The sequence below is a fragment of the Thermobia domestica genome, chromosome 2, assembly GCF_964235325.1.
Source record: "Thermobia domestica chromosome 2, izTheDome1.hap1.1, whole genome shotgun sequence".
In the NCBI taxonomy this organism is placed as follows: Eukaryota; Metazoa; Arthropoda; class Insecta; order Zygentoma; family Lepismatidae; genus Thermobia; species Thermobia domestica.
Window position 1 is genome coordinate 354628921 of NC_137455.1, and position 20577 is coordinate 354649497.

General features: G+C 36.4%; 1 protein-coding gene across 1 annotated transcript in view; it reads left to right on the plus strand.

The window, feature by feature from the left end:
* Positions 1–1496: 1496 nt before the first annotated feature.
* The window catches only part of RabX4 (RAS oncogene family member RabX4), a 114523-nt gene continuing 95442 nt past the window's right edge, over positions 1497–20577 (plus strand). The window contains exon 1 of the mRNA XM_081749303.1: positions 1497–1660. Within this exon, the coding sequence (XP_081605429.1) occupies positions 1537–1660 (124 nt within the window). The 5' untranslated portion in view covers positions 1497–1536. The remainder of the gene's footprint in view (positions 1661–20577) is intronic.

Sequence of the window (20577 nt, forward strand, 5' to 3'; positions counted from 1 at the left end):
TCCCCATCCAAACTGGAAGTGGTTCGAATTAGTCATTTCCGGTTTCAACGTTTATCATCGTGGAACGAAAACAGTAATAGATAGCGAGAAGCATTTCTTTGTAAATGATTTAGCGTCTCAAAATGGCTATTCACAACACTCTATCAAAACTAGAAGTGGCTCAAATTCACTCTTCCCGGCGGAAGCTCATGTGGTTCGGATTCGACGTTAATCAGTAGGTCTCGTCTCATATAACCTCGCTGCTGCAAGGTACGTTAAACTCAAAATCAAATCAACTGAACTCAACTCATATTCACTATTAGGCTAATTCTGGTTTCAATGTTTATTGCCATAGAACGAATATTGTAATAGATAGCGAGAAACGATTTTTTAGATACGATACAGCGTCTCAAGGCAACATGTCATGACTATTCATAATATTCTACCAAAATTGGAAGTGGTTCAAAGTTTCAATTATTTCCGGTTTCAATGCTGATTTCCATAGAGCAAGAACGATGACTTCTATCAAGATGTGGTTATTTCAATCCATTCAGCGTCCCAAGAATAGGTTTAATCTTCTCCGCTGAAGCTCTATTCAAAACAAAATTGCTTAAAATTAACCATTTTCGGTTTCAACGTTTGTTACCGCATAGCAAACACGATAACATGTAGCGAGAAGTTTTTTTTTTTTTTTTTTTTTTTTTTAACGATTCAGCATCTTAAAACAACGTGTTATGACTATCCAGAGCATTTTATCAAAATTGGAAGTGGTTCACATTCACTATTATTTCTGGCTTCAATACTTATTTTCGTACAACAAAAACGGTAAAATATATCAAAAAGCGGCTTTTTACAATCGATTCAGTGCCCCAAGAATAGGTTCTATCTCCTCCCTTAGCTCGCTATTCAAACCGGAAGTAGTTGAAATAAATTATTTTTGGTTTTAATCTTTATCGCCATAGAACAAATGAAACGAAATGAAATCTTTCAGTTTTACGTCCCACGATTATGCTGGCTAGCTAAAGAACACGGTGTTGATGAGAAATGAAATGGTGATATGAAGAAAGAGGAAGGAAACAGGAGAACCCCGAAAAAAACACAAATCAAATTTCCATCAGATTCAAACAAATTGAATACACAATTCTCTATTGTATAAATATATTTTGTTATTTTCTTCTAATTTCTTTCGATTTTACCGGAGGAGTTCTGTTGTAGATTAAATGATTAATAAATGCTATAAATGCCTTTGTTGATGGATTGGGAACTTAGAATTTCACACATATCTCAAGATCTCAATTTGTTAACCTATATGGATTACAATGAAATTTTTATAAGTGTTGTTGAGTCATTAAATTCTCAAGACTTAGGTGATTTTTATTACGACTGGTAATACTGTTAGAAATCCCCGATGCACTCACGTGACTTGGCTCCAGGCAGTCTGCTGCTACAGGTGGCTCAATCAGCCATATATCTCGAAGCGGAGTCTGCGCCATCTATTCAATCGATGAGGTTGGACAGTGGCACAAGGGCGCGGGCGGGAGTGGCATCAGCTCCAACATGGCGCTCGACTTCGCAGCCACGTATAAAGTTCTCGTCCTGGGCGATTCCAACGTTGGTAAAACATGTATAGTGCACAGATATTGCGATGAAAGATATTATGACACGTACATCTCCACAATTGGTAAGTACACATTACACTAAATATTTCCATCATTTTCCTTTGTATTAGCGGACTTCTATAAATTAAAACGAAATATCAGCTGTTGGGGCATTGTTGACATAACGCACATTACGATTCAGGCGTTACTCACAATGTTTCTTTTTTGTTTATGTGCAGCTCTGATCGTGTTCATTCCTTTCAGAATTTGTATTCTTTTAATTGCATTATTTACAGCTAATTCAATCTATCTCAGGTATACTTTGAACGCAAATTTAGAAGAAAGGAATTCAAAATAAAACTGAAAAATGATAAAATTTACAATTGAATTAAAGAGGAAATATGGTAATGTCAGCAAAAATTCAACCAACAAGATTTTAATATTCGAAGTTATTTCCAGTGGTTCAATTTTTGTTAGAAATTTCTGAACAATTGCTTCTGTCTGTCAGGTAGAGATGATTACGGTCAACTTAAGAGGAACAAATTTATTAGCAACTTAAGACTACATTTAAAAAATGTTCACTTTTCTTTGGTTGAAAGGAGTAAACTTTTAATAAAACATATAATTAACTCATTTAATATATACATAATGAATAGAATTTTAAATGAATTATTTGCTTTGAATTAACAAAAAAATCTAGATGTCTACTTATGGTTGTTCATGACAGTAAATATATCGAAATAAATACTTTTTTTAATAGCCTGATAACAGTATGGATGTCGTTTGTGGCTAAGTGGCTAATGCATGTGCTTCCTATGCGCGTGTTCCCAGGTTGAATTCCAGGTGAGGGAGGTTGTCTCGGGAACAAACGCAAGTAGTGGTTTAGATCCTACTCTGAGCAACAAGTACTGTCTCATATAGCCGTGGTTCTGAAGAGGGATGGTAAACTTCAATCAATTGTTGATAACAGTACATTCTACCTAAAGACTAGGGAATCTTATATAATGTAGAAAAAAGTATCAGAAGTTTTTCCATTAGCAATGCGTCCCTAGGTTCTTTTAGGGAGGCTCTATTCCCCATAAACAAATATGAAACTCCTTCGAATTCAGGGACGTACGCAGGGGGTGGGTCCTAGGTGTCCGGACCCCCCTCCCGAAATTTCGACTTTTGTGTAAATTTAGCCTAATTTTAGGGGCAATTTTAGGAATTTTAATATAAAATACCCTCATATTGAGTTTGGCCCCCCCGAAATAAATTCCTGAGTACGCTACTGTTCGAATTGGCAGGAAAGTTGTGTATTATACTAAAATGAAATATGTTAGCTTACAGAATAAAAGTTTTTCTTTCCAACTGTAACGTTAAGAGTATATATACATACACACACATACATATGCTTCATCCCAGCTCGCGCCAAGTGAACTTTGTGATGGACAAACATCGTATGCGTGGGTTTTCTCGGAGTTCTCCCGTTTTCTTCCACTTTCTTCATTCCACCATTTCATTCATTTCTCATCATCACAATCTCCTTTAGCCTAACCGCCATAAGCATGGGACGTAAAACTTAAATATGTCTCAGTGGTATAGCGCTTGCCTCTGGTGCAAGTAGTTCCTGGTTCGACCCCAGACCAGGTGAGCTTGTGGCGGACAACAACGTGTATTTGGGTTTTCTGGGAGTTCTCATGTTTCCTCCCACATTCACATTCCACCAATACTTCCATAATCGTTCATTTTCTTTAACATGCGTCTCCTTTAGCCTACTTTCCATAACCATGGGATGTAAAAAGTTACGTGTGATATTATTCTGACATATAGAAAAAATATGAGTTGAAAGTCGTGTGTGAATATTTTCTCAATGTTTGTCCTAAGGAATAATATATACCCTAATATTAAAGCTATTTTTTTTACATTTTTACCTATATTATTATTATTATTATTATTATTATTATTATTATTATTATTATTATATTCAAAGATGTCAAATGATCCTTATTAATGAATTTATTTTGCACTACGCCCTTATAACGTTATGAGGACAGAAAAGTTTTCATAGAATGAACCTTGCTTTTGCTTCGTAAAAATACATTTTTAAAGAACTAACACAATGCATTTGAATGGCTATTTTAAATACGAACATTTCTTTTAAGTTTAAATATTGATCCAAACAAATCTGTCAAAGAAAATTCGTATTTCTGGCTGCTATATCTTCACGTGTAAGCTAATCTTTTCAAAAGTGTGAGTCGCTCTGCTGAAAGCTTAAGAAGTTAAAGTGTTTGTCGTATGAATCGATAGAACCAATGCTAGCGGCTGTAAAATACAAAAGCCATGAATTTCTAAGTAAGTACTTGTTCTTAGCGGTCCAGTCGTTATTGATAAAATCCGTTTAACCTTCGGTGTGGCCATGAAAAAACAAGCGCTCATCGATTATGAATTTGTGGAAGTCATGAAAAACTAAATTCCCTCTTGAAGAAAAGTGTTCGGTATGGTCTTACTCCATTACACTTCTGCAAAGTAAAAAACTAATTGAAATTTTGTATATATTACTTCTGGTAATTTTTGTCAGCTTAAATTTCATCATTTATTCCAAGCAAGTTCCTTTCGTGGTTAAGAACATACTTGTACGGGAGATTGATTTGATTTACCTGGTGGAGTCTCATACAACTTGGATTCCTCTTTTAAGAATCTTCATCCCGGCGAAATTAAAATACCGCTAATTTTACAGTAATTATGTGATATCTTCAAATAGATAAAAATACAATTGAGATATGGAACAAGAGCGCCCTAGACAATATTATTTTGCATGAGGTACCGTTACCATAAGTCACTTAGTAGCTTTCCGTTTTCAGCCGTTTAGAAACGCGAAAATAAATGCCGATTTTCAAAATGGCTTTTCGAAATCGAAAGCAGATAAGTGAGTCGTGATAACGGTTTCTCATGTAAAATAATATTGTCTAGGGCGCTCTTGTTCCACATTTCGATTATCTTTTATCTATTTGAAGATATCACATAATTACTGTAAAATTAGCGGTATATTAATTTCGCCGGGATGAAGACTCTTAAGTTTAATTCCAATTCATATAACCTCGGGTGACACCACGTAGCGTAGTTGCTAACGCTCTCGTCTTTCGTACAAGCGGTCCTGGGTCCGATTCCCTGTGGGGACACTCGGTCGAGAACAAGTGTAAAAGCTTTTTCAGCCCAGCTATCCTGAGCGAGATTTTCTTCATTCACACCAGGTAAATGCCGGGATGGTACCTAACATATAGGTCCTAGGCCGCTTCCTTCCTTCCCCAATCCTTTCTTCTTTTCCTTTCTTTGGATAGTGTGATCGCCGAGAGACGTCATTCCTCATGCGTAACGAGCCAATATTGCCGTAGATGCCAAAAGCCTAAAAATTCTAATTTCTAATCATATAACCTCGGTGCTAAAACATTTCATACAAGCAAACATATTCGCATTGTTACAGTGCTAAATTAAGGACGAAGTTCAATAGATTTTATTTTTTCTTTTCTTTTCTTTTTCTTTTTCTTTTTCTTTTTCTTTTCTTTCTTTTTTTTTTGAGCAAAGCTAAATTGAAAATAATTTCCTAAGAACTTCTCTAAATTTAGTTCATTCAAACTAACTTTTAAGAAATTATGTTAATCTATTTCCACTTAATTTAAAATTACCTCTGAGAGAGCCCACTCGTGGCTAAATGATTAGTGTACATGCCTTTGGCACGGAAGGCCCGGGTTTGATTTCCGGTGGTTCAGATCCCACGTGAAGCTGTAAGTACACTTCTCATATAGCTTTAGTGCTAAAAGGAGACATTAATACTTCAAAACAACCAATTATTTGTAAAAATTGATTTAACCAAGTTAGACTCAGAAAAAAAAGGTACCGGTGTGTGGCGTACGTAGAAACGTAGGTTACATGCGTAAATCGTGTAGTTGTTGGACGTAACGTACGACTATACCCTGCAGCAAACGTACAACTGGAAACGTATGTTTTATAATACTTTCCGTATAAATGTTCCATCTATAGTACTTTCCGTATAAATGTTCCATCTATAGTACTTTCCGTATAAATGTTCCATCTATAGTACTTTCCGTATAAATGTTCCATCTTTAGTACTTTCCGCATAAATGTTCCATCTATAGTACTTCCCGCATAAATGTTCCATCTATAGTACTTTCCGCATAAATGTTCCATCTATAGTACTTTCCGCATAAATGTTCCATCTATAGTACTTTCCGCATAAATGTTCCATCTATAGTACTTTCCGCATAAATGTTCCATCTATAGTACTTTCCGCATAAATGTTCCATCAATAGTACTTTCCGCATAAATGTTCCATCTATAGTACTTTCCGCATAAATGTTTTATCTATAGTACTTTCCGTACAAATGTTCCATCTATAGTACTTTCCGTATGAAAGAAAAAAACTGTATGTAGACGGTAAGGTTCTCACATACAGATGGACGTATATTACATATAGCTGACGTATGTAACATACGTATACGTATGTAATATACGGAAGACTGTTAGACATCAGACATTATGCAGCGGACTGAAGTAACATCTAAGTGGGAAAAAGGTAGTACGTATGAAGGATATGGATAACATATGCTCCCAACAGATTTCCGTAGTAAACATAAGGATTCCGTAAAGTTGTACGATATATCGCTGTCCGAATAACGAATTTTTCTCAGTGTAGCAGGCAGTTGTCTAAGCAAAACGAAGATAGAAATTAAAATATCAGATGGAGTGATAAAAACAAGTGATAAGTTTAAAAGTGCCTATCTTGTATACATTTACTTTGTAAACAAACTAACTGGTAAGAAGGCATATCCATATTACAGTAGAATCCCTAAAACTCGGCATTCGATAGACCGGCAGTCCGAATAACTCGGCTACACGCTGATAGGTCGAAAAAACCGCGCGCTAGTTAATTTTCATTCAGATGCGGCCCGTCATAAGGGGCCCAATGGGCACGGCCCTCCCATCGTTTTTGTATTAACATAGAAAAATGTATGTATCTTAAGTTATCCTGCTAATATTGTTGCTATAATTTCTCTCTGAACCAAAAACAGTAGTTCTGACTCCTTCAAATCAGTTTTTCCATGTACTACTTACGCTTATGGGCACGCTATCCACGCGGTCAGTACAAAATAAAGGCAAAAAGGGCCTCAACTGTTTCAGTGTGGACTTGGTATCGTCTTGCATGAACTCGTATGGCGAACAACATGAAAACCCAGCTTGAATATAGGCGGCATAGGCCAAGAATCGTAGGCCCTCATCACACGATTGCACCCGACTCCTTCCGAACGAAAAGGTTTGAAGCATGCTTGTTGCCAAATTGTTACAAAGTATTACGCGCGTTTTCAATAGGTGAATCCTCAGAACTTTTCCACTTTTAAACATTCCTTCCCGGAAAATGACTTAACAGTTGTATATTCCTCCTATCCGATGCTAAACAAAGAAAAGCTCAAATCCGAACTATCGCCCACATATAGCAATGATATTCTTTGCGCAATTAATAACACTAGTGATTAATTACTATTTCTGCGTGACAATAATTTAACACATACATTTTCTGAGGTGTCGAAACTGGTGGATATAGTGTTGACAACGCCTGTAGTTACAGGAGAATCAGAACGTTGTTTCAGTACATTAAAAAGGGTGAAAATTTGTCTAAGGAATTGGATGAGCCAAGACAAACTAAATGTACTAACAATGTTGTCTACGTACAAAGACTATATTACCACAATAAAGGAATTTAACACAAAATGTGTTAGTATGGTAAGTTTTTCTGACTGCAATTTCGAGTTTTTTAAGCAATTCACTTAATAATCAAATAATAACAATATCTTGGTAGTAATAGTAGTAGCAGCAGTAACCATAAAGTGTTTGTCTTGGGGCTTGGCCCACCCTACCTTTTATTCCACAAGCCGCCACTGATTTTCATTATAGACAGCTTTATACCTTCAGAAAGTATTATTCTGAGTTCTGTCTTATCAGGTAAATTACTGTATAGTGTGTATTAATTAATTCTCATTTTCGTGTATACTAAAGGCTCTATGCCCTCATAAAGTAAGTACTTTTCCTTTGTGTAAGGGTAATTGGGCAGTTTATTCTCTATTGTATTGTCCAAACAACCAATACATACAAGTATACTGTATTTTCTGAGGAAACATTCGTACTTATTCTTTTTTAACCCCATTCCCGATAACCCGACAATTTAACAAACTCAGCTTCCCTTCGTTAAGTTACCTTCGTGTTTGTTTAAGTGAAATCTTGTAACTTAAATTTCAGACTTTTCTAGTCTAACTCCAGCTCCGTGAAATTTTGTACATATACATAAACGGATGACAATACAATATTTTCCCACAACTTTGACCCTTCATTCGATTTTTCCGCTGAAAAATGAAGGAATATAAATAGTACGAGTTCAACCGAACTTATCCGAACGAAATCAAATTTGGCATCATGGTCGACCTTAAACCTGCTATATAACCGTATGAAATATTACATTGTACAAGTTTTCGGTTCCCGAATTATGCACAAAGTTGTAATTCAATTCATTGGCTTAATCAAAATGTATTCAATACTGTTAAAATAGCAATTAAAAATTATTCTCGGACAGGAAGAGCAAGAATTTTAGGAATGATTTAAAAAATGTATCAAAAGATTTCGATGTTGGCCAATAATTAGTTTTTTTTATCAGGGGCCACAAAATTTTTGAACGGCTCCTAAATCGAAAAAATGAAATGAAATCTTTGAGTTTTACGTCCCACGGTTATGCCGGTTAGGCTAAAGGAGACGGTGATGATGAGTAATGAATGAAATGGTGGAATGAAGAAAGTGGGAGGAAACGGGAGAACCCCGAGAAAACCCACGCACACGGTGTTTGTCCACCACAAAGTTCACTTGGCGGGGGCTGGGATCGAACCCGGGACCCCAAGCACCCCCCTAAATCGAGTTTTCATATTTTCTACGGAATAAGCACATCATACTGCCCGAGTTAACTTATAGTTTGGGTTTGGCTACACTATATGTAGTTCTCCAGATATAAGACTTATAAATTATTCATTGTAGCTTTGAAAAATTCAAGATTACTAATAAAACACCAATTAAATTAAAGATTACTAACAAAACTCCAATGAGCCAATTAAAAGTTTATGCTTACAGTAATTAAAAATTTACTTTTTTTAGAGCCAATTAAAAGTTTACGTTTTGAAAAGAGAAAGTGGGCGTGTCTTGTATTCAGATTGTATATAAGCTGTCAAAATTGAATATTTCTCTCATAATATGTCTGATTAAGGCTATGTTACATAGCCGAAACTGTAACACAAATATATAATCTTAATATATATATATATACTGCTTTGATCAGTTGGAGTTTTATTAGTAATAAGACCTATAAGAAACATTTTGATTGAAATAGATTGGATCTTTTAATGCATTTTTGGATCAAGGGGCCACAAAATTTTTGAGCTACACCAAAATCGAGTTTTCATATTCTCTTTGGAGTAAGCACATTATACTGAGTTAACTGATAGTTTGGGTTTTGTTACACTATATGTAGTTCTCCAGATACTGAAATATATTGGATCTTTTGATCCATTTTTGAATCAGGGGCCACAAAAGTTTTGAACGGCCTCTAAGTCGAGTTTTCGTATTTTTCACAAAATAAGCACATCATAGTGAGTTAAGTGATGGTTTGGGTTTGGCTACACTATATACAGTTCTCCAGATGTAAGGTCTACAAGAAAATTTTTAACTGAAATATAATGGACCTTTTGATCCAAAAATAAAAATCAGATGCAAGACAATTTTCTACGACTCTGCATCTGAAGCTTTACCGTAAAATAATTTAGTTATTTTAGAAAATTAAAAAAAAAACGCCTTAGAGTTATGTTAACCCGTTATGCAACTGATTTTTGTTGGCATGTATGGCTCGTAGGATATGATGCCGGGTAAACTCATATTGAAATGATGTATTGTTTTTCAAGTTAACCCTTTAACAGGACATTTGGTTTCTAGATATACAGTAGGAAGTCGAAAATCCGAACTAATTGGGGCCATAGGTAGTTTGAATTTTCGAAAATGACGAAGAAAATGCCACTTAGACTTACGGTACACAATACACTGTTATACTGTACGGTATGCCACAATATACTGTACGGTATGCTCTTTTATCGATACAGTGGTTATACAGTACATAGAGTAATTACAATACCGTACGTAAGGCTACTTACATTTAATGTTTCTGAAGAACCTGCTCGTACACTAAATTACACTGTTCTTGTAATTCATACTTAAAACTTAACTTGTATAGGCCTAAGGGAAAACAAAAATAAAAATATATATGACAAGCACTTACATATGAATGAACTTTTGTAAAAACACTGATTTCACACAACGCCGAAGGACAATCCTATTTGTTTATTGTCCAAATTGTTTGTTTATCGCTAGTGCTAAGGCAAAATGTAAAAAGCTTATAGGGATCGCGTTCGAATTTTTGACGTTCGGATTATTATCGACGTCCTACTGTATTGTAATCGTGAGTACTTGGAATGAGAATGGATGTATGAATTAAAACACATTGACTTTTTTTTTTTTTTTTTTTAAGAAAAGTTTACTTGACATTTAGCGAAAATGTTTATGGTGGAAATTAAAATTATACTCTTCGCACTGCCCATAGTATGTCACTAATTTATAAAATATATTTCCATTTCTATTTTTTTTTTAATCTCAAACTAGTTTTATATATATATATATATACAGTGGCGGATCCAGGATATGATATATAGTTTGCCGCTTTATTCAGTGTAAAGCAGGATTGAAGCCCATTTTATCCAGAGCATCAAAGGGGGCTATAGGCCCTATAGCCCCCTTGAATCCACGCCTGTTTATATATACACAACATTTTGTGACCGTCTTTTATATTTGGGATCTGACAAATCAATTGTCTTGCTAGCCGAACACGAAACGGGTATTCATGAAAATGCCAATCTCTTCTGCTCTCTTTCCAGAGTATGAATGTATTTACAATTGGTAGATCAATGGGGAAATACAGCATACGGTACCACAATTTTCAGGAGTGTCCACCGATTATTTAGCGTTCTCGAAGCTTCTAAACTATGCTATACACAAGTGTTGGAAGTCTTATAGAATAAGTTTGTCCGTCCATCCGTCTGAGCAAAAAACGTAAGAGATACCGAGAAGTAGTTTTTTTTTTCAATCGATTCAGCGCCCTAAGAATAGGAACCATCTTCTCCATTAACCCTCTATTCAATCTGGAGGTAGTGCAACTCAATCATTTCCGGTTTCAATGTTGATCGCCATAGAACAAAAATGATAGCGAATGGAATATGAGATTTTCTGGAAATCGATTCAACGTCACAAGAAAACATACAGTAACTACTCGAACACTCTACTGAAACTGGAACTTGTTCAAATTTACTATTAATTCGGGATTCAATATTGATTCGTGTTACTATTCTGTTCAAAATCTCTTGTCGTCGCGAATTCTGTCGAGGAATTTGAAGCTTAAAATATACAAAACGATAATCATGCCTGTTGTTTTGTATGGCTGCGAAACATGGTCACTTACTCTGAGGGAAGAACATAGACTGAAAGTATTTGAGAACAAGATCCTGAGACGAATATTCGGACCCAAGAGGAACGGGAATGGGGAATGGCGGAAACTTCATAACGAGAAGCTACATAATTTATATGGTTTACCCAACATTGTTAGGGTCGTCAAGTCTAGGAGGCTTAGGTGGGCGGGTCATGTAGCTAGAATGGAAGAAAGTAGAAACGCTTTCAAAGTCTTGACAGGAAGACCAATCAGAAAACGACCATTAGGAAGACCTAGGCGCAGATGGGAGGACAATATTAAGGTGGGTGTCACAGAGATTGGAATACAAAGTAGAAACTAGATCCAACTCGCTGAGGACAGAAGTCAGTGGAGAGCTTTTGTGAACGCGGCATTGAACCTCCGGGTTCCATAGGCCATAGAGTTAGTTAGTTAGTTCAATATTGATTTCCATAGACCGAAAACGGCAAAAGATATCGAGAGACGGTTTTCTTTGCAATCGATTCATCAACCAAAGAGTAGGCTTTTATCTCCTCCATTAACCCTCTGTTCAAACCAAAAGTGGAAGAAATCAACCATTGCCAGTTTCAACGTTTATGCCCATAGAATACAGGCGGTAACAGATAAGAGTTTTCTTGCAATCGATTCAGCATCCCAATAAAACATGTTGTTACTATCTACAATCCTCTACCAAAACCGGAAGTACTTGAAATTTACAATTACTTTTAATTTCAATAACGATTCCCGTAGAAGAAAAACTGTAAAATATCTCGAGAAGTGGATTTTGCAGTCGAATCAGAGTCCGAAGAAATATTTCATCTTCTTCGTTATCCTTATTCAAACTGTAATTGCTAGAAATCAAGCGTTTCCGGTTTCAAGTTGTTGCCATATAACATAAACGGTAACAGATATCCAGAAATTGTTTTTGCAATCTATTCAGCGTCTCACGCAAGGATCTTATAAAATAGAGGATCTGCCCATATATATCTTCATCCTATTAAATCAATGAAGCCAAAAAAACAACCGAGAATCGGCACGTCTGATTGGCTACTCTCGTTTATGCCATCGTCTGATTGGCTACTTTCGTTTCCGCCATGATTGTTGGCTCAAAACATTGCGATCCTATTGGGCGGAGTGGGCAGAGTAGGGGTGGCGAAACTGTGACGTATGGCTTCAAGATTTTGTTGTAAGGGCAGATCCTCTATTTTATAAGATCCTTGGTCTCACGTGGACATAACACCATTAGCCGCAATAGTCTACCAAAACCGGAAGTGGTTAAATTGACTAGTACTTCCGGTTTTAATACCTAATTTTATAGAACAAAAACTGTAAGATATATTGAAAAGAAGTTTTTTTGAACACAAATCCTGCATCTCAAGAATTAGTTTTGTCTCGGTTTTTGATCAATCTGTTTAAACCGGAAGTGGTGAAAATTTGTGATTTCCGGTTACAACACATCACATAATGGATAAAACGGAAATAGATAGCGGTAAGTAACTATTGATATAAATGCAGTACCACAAGAATATGTTTCGCCTCTAATTTTATTCCTCTATCGTTGCAACCGGAAGTGATAGACATCAACTACCACTTCCGGTTTCAATTATTAATTTCCATAGAACAGGAACAGTAAGAAATAGCGATTAATGGCTTTTAGATCTGGATTCAGGAGGAACAGATTCTTTATTTAATCTTGAAATGAAAATGAAAATGAAATCTTTAAGTTTAACGACCCGGTTATGCCAGCTAGGTTAAAGGACATGGTGATGGTGAGAAATGAATGAAATGAAGAAAGTAGAAGGAAACGAGAGAACCCCAAGAAAACCCACGCACACGGTATCTTTGAACTTGTTCCTTTATTATAGCCAGTAGTTATAGATGCACTAAAAGTCGGAGTATAGAGTTCCCATAGTTTGAATGCCTTCTGTAGTTGCACACTGTGAAACGAAACTTACTTGTTTATTCTTCATATATAGCATCAGGCTTGTTTCTTTTTGCGTACTTTAATTTGTAAATCTTGCATACTCCAAGGTCCCTTTGTTGATCCATTATCGTCAGTGATGATTTCAGATTTTTCCTCGGGAAGTCTTGAAATGTATGGGGAATGAAAATTAGTACTGCGCAAATCCTGATCACTCACAAGCAGTGTCGTATTTACGATTTTGTTTTGGGAGGGGCTTTGCTCGGAAATGTGAAAATTCTGCAAGATATTTCATTTACTTTACTATACTAAGTAAGATTTCGGGGGGGGCTTAAGCCAGGAAGCCACCCCCCTAAATACGCCACTGCTCACAAGTGTTGCCCATGAGACGAGAAACACATTTTCAAGTTCGAGGTGAGGCAGGAAATTTGTCGAGTCTCGAGAGCAACACTAGTTCATACAAGTTAGATCTCAAACCATGTTTTAATGTTGTATGTTTCATATATACTGTGTGCGCAAAGAAAGGTGGCTTCTGACAATTGGGTAGAGCACGTGGAGTACTGGAGGCGCTGTTGCCAGAGGCTTAGCAACAGAGACAGCAGCTCTGGCGACAAACTTAAGACATTTAACAAGTCGTCCCAGCCACCGGCAACAGCGCGGTCAGTGACCTTCGTTGCCTAGCAACAGCGTGAAAGAATACTGCTGTGATTGGCCAACAATCCTCCTTTCGTTTTGTTTACAGCATGTGCAGCTATTTGTCGGAGGCCACCTTTCAGTAACTCGATAATAAAAGTTGTAAATTTAGTAAAGTGATTGTACGAACATAATGTAAGTCATTACACAATGCACTCCAATAATAAATATGTTTTAAATGTTGTTATATCTCACCCTTTGTGGGACACTTGTGATGTGGAAGGATTCTGATTACTTGTGGACGATATTAAGAAAGAAAATCAGGCCATAAATTTACAAAGCGAGACGAGACGAGACAAACTTTTTTTCGAGATTCGAGACGAGACAAGATTTCTACAAAAAAAAATTCGAGACAAGAAAAGAAAACCTTATTTCTCGTCTCATCTCTTGGACAACACTATCAGTCACATTAAGCATGAACCAATTTATTAAGGTTCCATATGGAAATTTCATAGCTCTGGGGAAACAATAATTCTTTAACCCTTTAATAGGCAAACATTGATAACATTACCATTAAAATGTTTAGTTTGCTTTTATGGTTGAATCATGTCTTCCTGATCATAATTTCGTAATTTTTAAAGTATTTTTGTCCTTTGGGTACAAAATACAGGGTGTTTATTTGAAAGCAACGTTGCCATAAAATAGGTCTTATGTAGAGCTACTGAGCAGCATTGCCCTATTATGGTAAAATATCTGTAAGAATACTCTCAGTAATTACCAACAGTTTAATTGAAATATTTTCCTGCAGACCAAGAAACCAGAAATAAAAATATAAAAAAGAACTTTTGCGGAACGTAGGAGATAAAGCTTCTACAATACTAAATTTGACTGTCCCCTGTTGACGAAGATTAGAAGTATTTAAAGAAGCGACTCGCAAATCATGTATATGAATATTGTATAAAAGCAATAATGCCAATTAAATGATAACTGAAGTTATAATTCGTGCGGATAACGCAATAGAATGCGATGTTGCTTGAGAATAACACTGCTTACTAAAGGGTTAAATTGTGTCATACGTGTCATCCCTTTGCTCTGTTTCGTATGGGGTTGTGTTGAATAGTTTCACAATTTGTTTTTCGTATACATAGCTTGCATCAGTTTGCTAGCCTTTCACGCTTCATCCCGGGCTCGTATCCAGGGGGGTCTAGGGGGTGCCGGGCCCCCCTAAAATTTTGACGGTAGGCTTGCAAATGAACTATAATATAGTGATGAACTATAATATGGTTGGATCGGCCCCCCTAAGTTCAGCCTGGCCCCCCCTACATTTTTGGGCTGGATACCGGCCTGCTTCATCCCCAGGTTGAGAAACACTGTTTCGTACCATGATCATTAAAAAATGAGCTTAGATCAGGCACATACCCAGAATTTTTTGTTGAGAGGGGATCCAAAGTTTGGGGAGAAGGTACAATAATTCAAGACATTACGTTTATGTACTATCGAATGAGTGTTATTCTACAGCCGAAAAAAAAACGACAAGTAATTTTTAAGTGCTTACACCTATATTCTCACAAAAAATAATAAAATCAGATTGTTTTATCAGAAAAGAAACAATACAGATGATGAGTAAAGGCAAATCTTTAGCATCATATTTCTTTGCTAAACAAGTATAGTCAGTGGCGTAACTAAAGGCTTGGGGGCCCTCCCGCAGACAGCATGGAGTGGGGCCCTTTCTCTACGTCCTACTTCACGATTTGGGGGCCCCTTTATGGCTTGGGGCCCCCTGCAATACAGGGTCTGCGGGGCTCTTATTTACGCCCCTGAGTATAGTTTTATTAAGAAAGTATACAAATGTATGTCGAGTTTTGAAGTTTTGAGGAGATCCCGATCCAGTGGACCCGCCTATGGATGCGCTCTTGGCTTATATTATGTTATTATCACAGAGAGAAAGAGAAATAATCTTTTAAATTCGCTCACTAAGCATGCATTAATCTACTACAGAACAATTAATTCTCTTTATAAATGCTCTGACTTCAAAAATTTTAAGTCCCATCGAGAACAACCTTTTTATGTTTCGCTTTATGTACTACGCTTATAATAAGTTGGAAAAACTCTATTTGACGTAATAAAGTATTCACTCACTCACTTCATGAAAAATTAAAAAAAAAAAACTAACAACCCTGTTGATAAATAAAAGTGTGACAACCCACGTAGGTTATTTTGCAACAAGAATTCTTCTCTTCTTTTTAATTTTTTAGAACGGTAATAGTGATAAAAGCGTACAAGAACGTGATCACAGTGAACTATTCAACGCCTCTGAATCAAGTGTGTAGTTGACGCTGGACGGTTTCACACGCAATCTGACGATTTGTCTTCCATGAGGAGAGAAAGAAAAACAGGCCACAAATCCCGTCTTTATCTTTCAGATTTTGGCGGTTCAATTTAAGACTACGTCAAACTGATAAGTGTCAAAAGAGCTCCGTGTCAGCTTACATTCACTAAAAACACAATGACTGATAGGGACACCGGAATAAATGTCCACTTGAGAGGTTGCAATTTGTAATCGGATACCGATCTCGTGGAACTCAGGTGTGGTATTGCAAAAAATTCAAAGGGTGTTCTATAAGTTTTACACAAACGGGTATAATATTTTTATTACTTGCAATATGATGATAAAATTTTAGCTGAACATACTTTAATCCTTTGGCTTCAAAATAATGGTATCTCTTGTTTTCTATTGTTCACGAGTAAATCACAATGGATACTGAAATAGACATCAGGACACGACAACGATTGGTAATGGAATTTCCTGTTCAAAACCGGTGATGAAACAGCCAGAACAATTCATAGGAAGTTGCTTCCAATTTATAGGGATTACACATTTTACCTCATCAGTATCCAACGTTGTTGCAGCGGTTTAAAAAAAAAAAAAAAACTAGACTTTTCAGATCAGGCCAGAAAATTATTGCCTCCTTTTCCTGTGATCAGTACGGTGTCATTGTCAAAGACGTTATGAAACGTGACTCCACAATTAACGAGGATTTTAATTGTTTGTTACTGTATAAGGTACATCGTGCTCTCCTTACTAAAGAGACCGAAACTGCAAGGTAACTCCATCATGACAATGCCAAGCCACACACAGCCATGATGACACAGCAGAAAATCGTGAAGATGTTATGGAAACTCGTTCCACAGTTTCTCTGTAGTCCGGACTGAGTTCCTTCGGATTTCTTCCAGTTTCGTCGTGTGACTGATTACCTGCGATGGAAAACGTTCACCAGTGACAAGGCCCTCATTTTTTGTGTGAAACAATGGTGTAAAAGTCAGTCACCTGAATTTTACTAAAGTGCATTCAGGGCAGGGAAAGAACGTTGGACAAGATGCGTTATAAAGATGGAGGCTGCATTTAGTGACATGGTCTTACAGCCAAAGGATCAAAGTATCTTCACCTAAAATTTCATCATCATATTGCAACTATATATAGGGCGTTTCAAAACAACACCGACATCGTTTGGGATGTATTTCCTGACACCAAGATAAGACAAAAAAATAAAGATCAACCTGGGTTATACAACTGTTAACATCCGGTTATATAACTATTAATGTACAAATCTAAATATAATTACGACCCTTGTCCTATTTTTAAATAATTAAGTTGTAGAAATTAAATTTTAAACTTGCGATTAAATAGTCAGAACTGTGTCAATCTATAAATTGTGTTCACAGTTTACCGTTAGCAGATAGCGAAAAATATATTAGTGTGACTGTTCTGTATTAGGATTAACGTGACGTATAGATTGAAAGGTTTACCGTTTATTATTAAGACTAATACCTGTTTGACGTACGTTAATTCATCTTCAGCTATTTTTATAAAGTTCCATGTTTAGGAATTATTCAGAAGTAAAATTTGCTATATTTTCCTGTTGCAATATTATGTAACGACCATTTATTGTGAACGTTAAATCCAAGGATGTTATAAAATAGAGGATCTTCATCATATGAACTCAATGAAGCCAAAAAACAACCGAGCATCGTCTGAGCCGGCACGTCTGATTGGCTACTCTCGTTTCCGCCATGATTGTTGGCTCGAAACATTGCGATCTTAGTGGCGCGGAGTGGGCAGAGTAGGTGTGACGAAGCTCTGACGTATGGTTTCACGATTTTGTTGTATGGGCAGATCCTCTATTTTATAACATCCTTGGTTAAATCGGTATAAGAAAAAGAAACTTAATAGGAACTATATTAGAAAATAGGATGAAAATGTGAAATTAAGAACAGGGTGAAGTTCGAGTAAAACAGATTGAAGGCAGCGATATATACAGCTTCTCACTGAAGTTTCTTGTACGAATTCTAATCTCTCAGTTTAACGTACCACGATTATGCCCGTAAGGCTGAAGCAGACAGATGATTAAAGGCAAGTGAATGATGATGATGGAAGAATTGGTGGAATGAGAATGTAGGGGAAACGAGAGTATCCTGAAAAATAACCCACGGACATGATGTTGTCCACCAGAAATTTACTTAGCCAGTAATAGAACCAGAGACCCTACGCACGGGAGGTAAGAGCTTTACCACTCAGCTACCGTGCCCCCACGAATTCCAGTCGACCTCTTAGAGATACCAAATAGATAAAAACATTGCTACTGAGTTTGGATTTTAAAAAAATAAAAATAACTCCATTCCTACAAAATATTTTGAATTGTTTTTATTTGAGTGAAAATACGTGGTGTTCGGAAACAATAGGACAAAGTTTGGGAAATAGCTCCTGACACGCATACCAAAAAAAAAGTTTTTAGACCAATATGAGCTCAAATCCGTCATTTGTAAAACAACAGACTGCAAAAGATTGCAAGGAAATGATACAGAAAGAATTATAACTCCAGAATGAAATGTCTGTTCAAGGTTGAGTAATTAACGACTATTTAGACCCGTAGATTCTGTAATGTACTAGTAAGTATAGGATGTTTATAGTTTCAAATTTGTCATCGTTGTTTTAAAGAAAAACTCATGAATTTTGTCTTTCCTTGTAGCTACCCTTTACGCATAGCAGTCCTTGTTCCACACTCACTATAGTTTTAAATGTATACTATAGAAAATAAAACTGGGGAAAACTATGAAAATGAACTTTATTATGAAACGAAATTCCAAAATTGTGGGAAAGTGATATAATATAGGGATTACGGGGACAAAATTTCCTCGACGAAAAATGAAGCATGGAAATTATCCTTCGAAAATGGCAGCGTCTGGTAAAGTTATCATGTATAAAATCCAATCTTTTTTCTCTGCTTCTATTCTTTGTTTTATATTTTGTTTAGTTTTATTTATTAGTCGTGATGGTAACTTCATAGAAGATTGTGCGTTTATTTGGAATTTAATATCCCCTTTCAACACCGTGGCTACATGAGACGCCGACCCAGCATAGGCCTACTAAAAATCGTAAATGACATGAAATGAAGTCTTTCAATTTAATGTTCTACTATTATGAAGGTTAGGCTAAGGGAGACGGATAATTAAGGCAAGTGAATGATAACGGAAGATTTTTTTTGAATGAGAATGTGTGAGGAAACGGGAGTACCCCAGAAAACCCACAGACACGATATTGTCCACCGCACTTGCTTGGCCAGGGGTCGAACCAGAGCTCACGCACCAGAAATAAGCGGTCTACCACTAGCCACCGTGTTCCCTACTAAAAATCGTGTTAAAACGATAAAACATTTGTTTAAGAACATTTAAAACGAGTTTCAAACACAAAATTATATTTTTTGAAATGCATTTTCAATTCAGATAGTACTTTGGTTATTTCTTTCAAGTAGCATTGGTCAAAATACTATTGCAGCGGTAAAGGCTTTGCCACTACCCTATGTTTAACTCCTTGTTTATAGATTGTTCTTTAGAAGGGTGAGAATATTCCAACTGAAAAACAACAGTATGTCATCACGTTACCCTACGTTTTGAAGACTTCTTAATATGTAGTTCTTCGAAACGCTGATTTGTATAATTTTGTAAAGCGAACGATTGCAAGCTTACGTAATGTAGGAGATGAGAGAATCCTTATTTGTTTTTCTTTATTAATTTGATTTTTAATTATGGGGCCGCGGTGGCTCAGTGGTAGAGCATTCACCTCTGATGTTTGGGGTCCCGGGTTCGATCCCAGCCCCCGCCAAGTGAACTTTATGGTGGACAAACACCGTGTGGGTGGGTTTCCTCGGGGTTCTCCCGTTTCTTCCCACTTTGTTCATTCCACCATTTCATTCATTACTCATCATCGCTGTCTCCTTTAGCCTAACCGGCATAACCATGGGACGTAAAACTCAAAGATTTCATTTCATTTGAAACACACCTGTAACCTTTGAACTAATACATAAAAAAAACTCTGAAAATCGTTTAATGCAAATATCAACAGGAGTACAGGATGAAAATGAGTGTTAGAAAGACCAAAAGCCATGGTGATTGGAACGAAGCGGTCTCTGTGAAATATAGAAGTAGAAGGAGAGAAAATAGAACAGGTGATTAGTTTTCAATATTTGGGTAGTATTAATAGTGATGATATGAAGTGTGAATTAGTAATAAAAACAAGGGCAGGAACGGTGGAAGGAACCTTTAAGAGGAAGAAAAGTCTGTTTTGTGAGACGTTGAATAAAGAGCTGAGAAAAGACTCATTCGTTTGCAGTGTTGTACTGTATGAGACAGAAACATGAATATTACGCAAAAATGATTTTAAAAAAAAGTCTGGAAGCTTTTCTTCAAATTGTTGCAAATGAAACGACGAATCTTATTGGTTCCTACATATGACCTCCTCTCATTTTCTGAGATGTATAGTCTATAGTTTTCGAAATTGTAGTTTATAATGTGTCTGACGAACGCAAAGA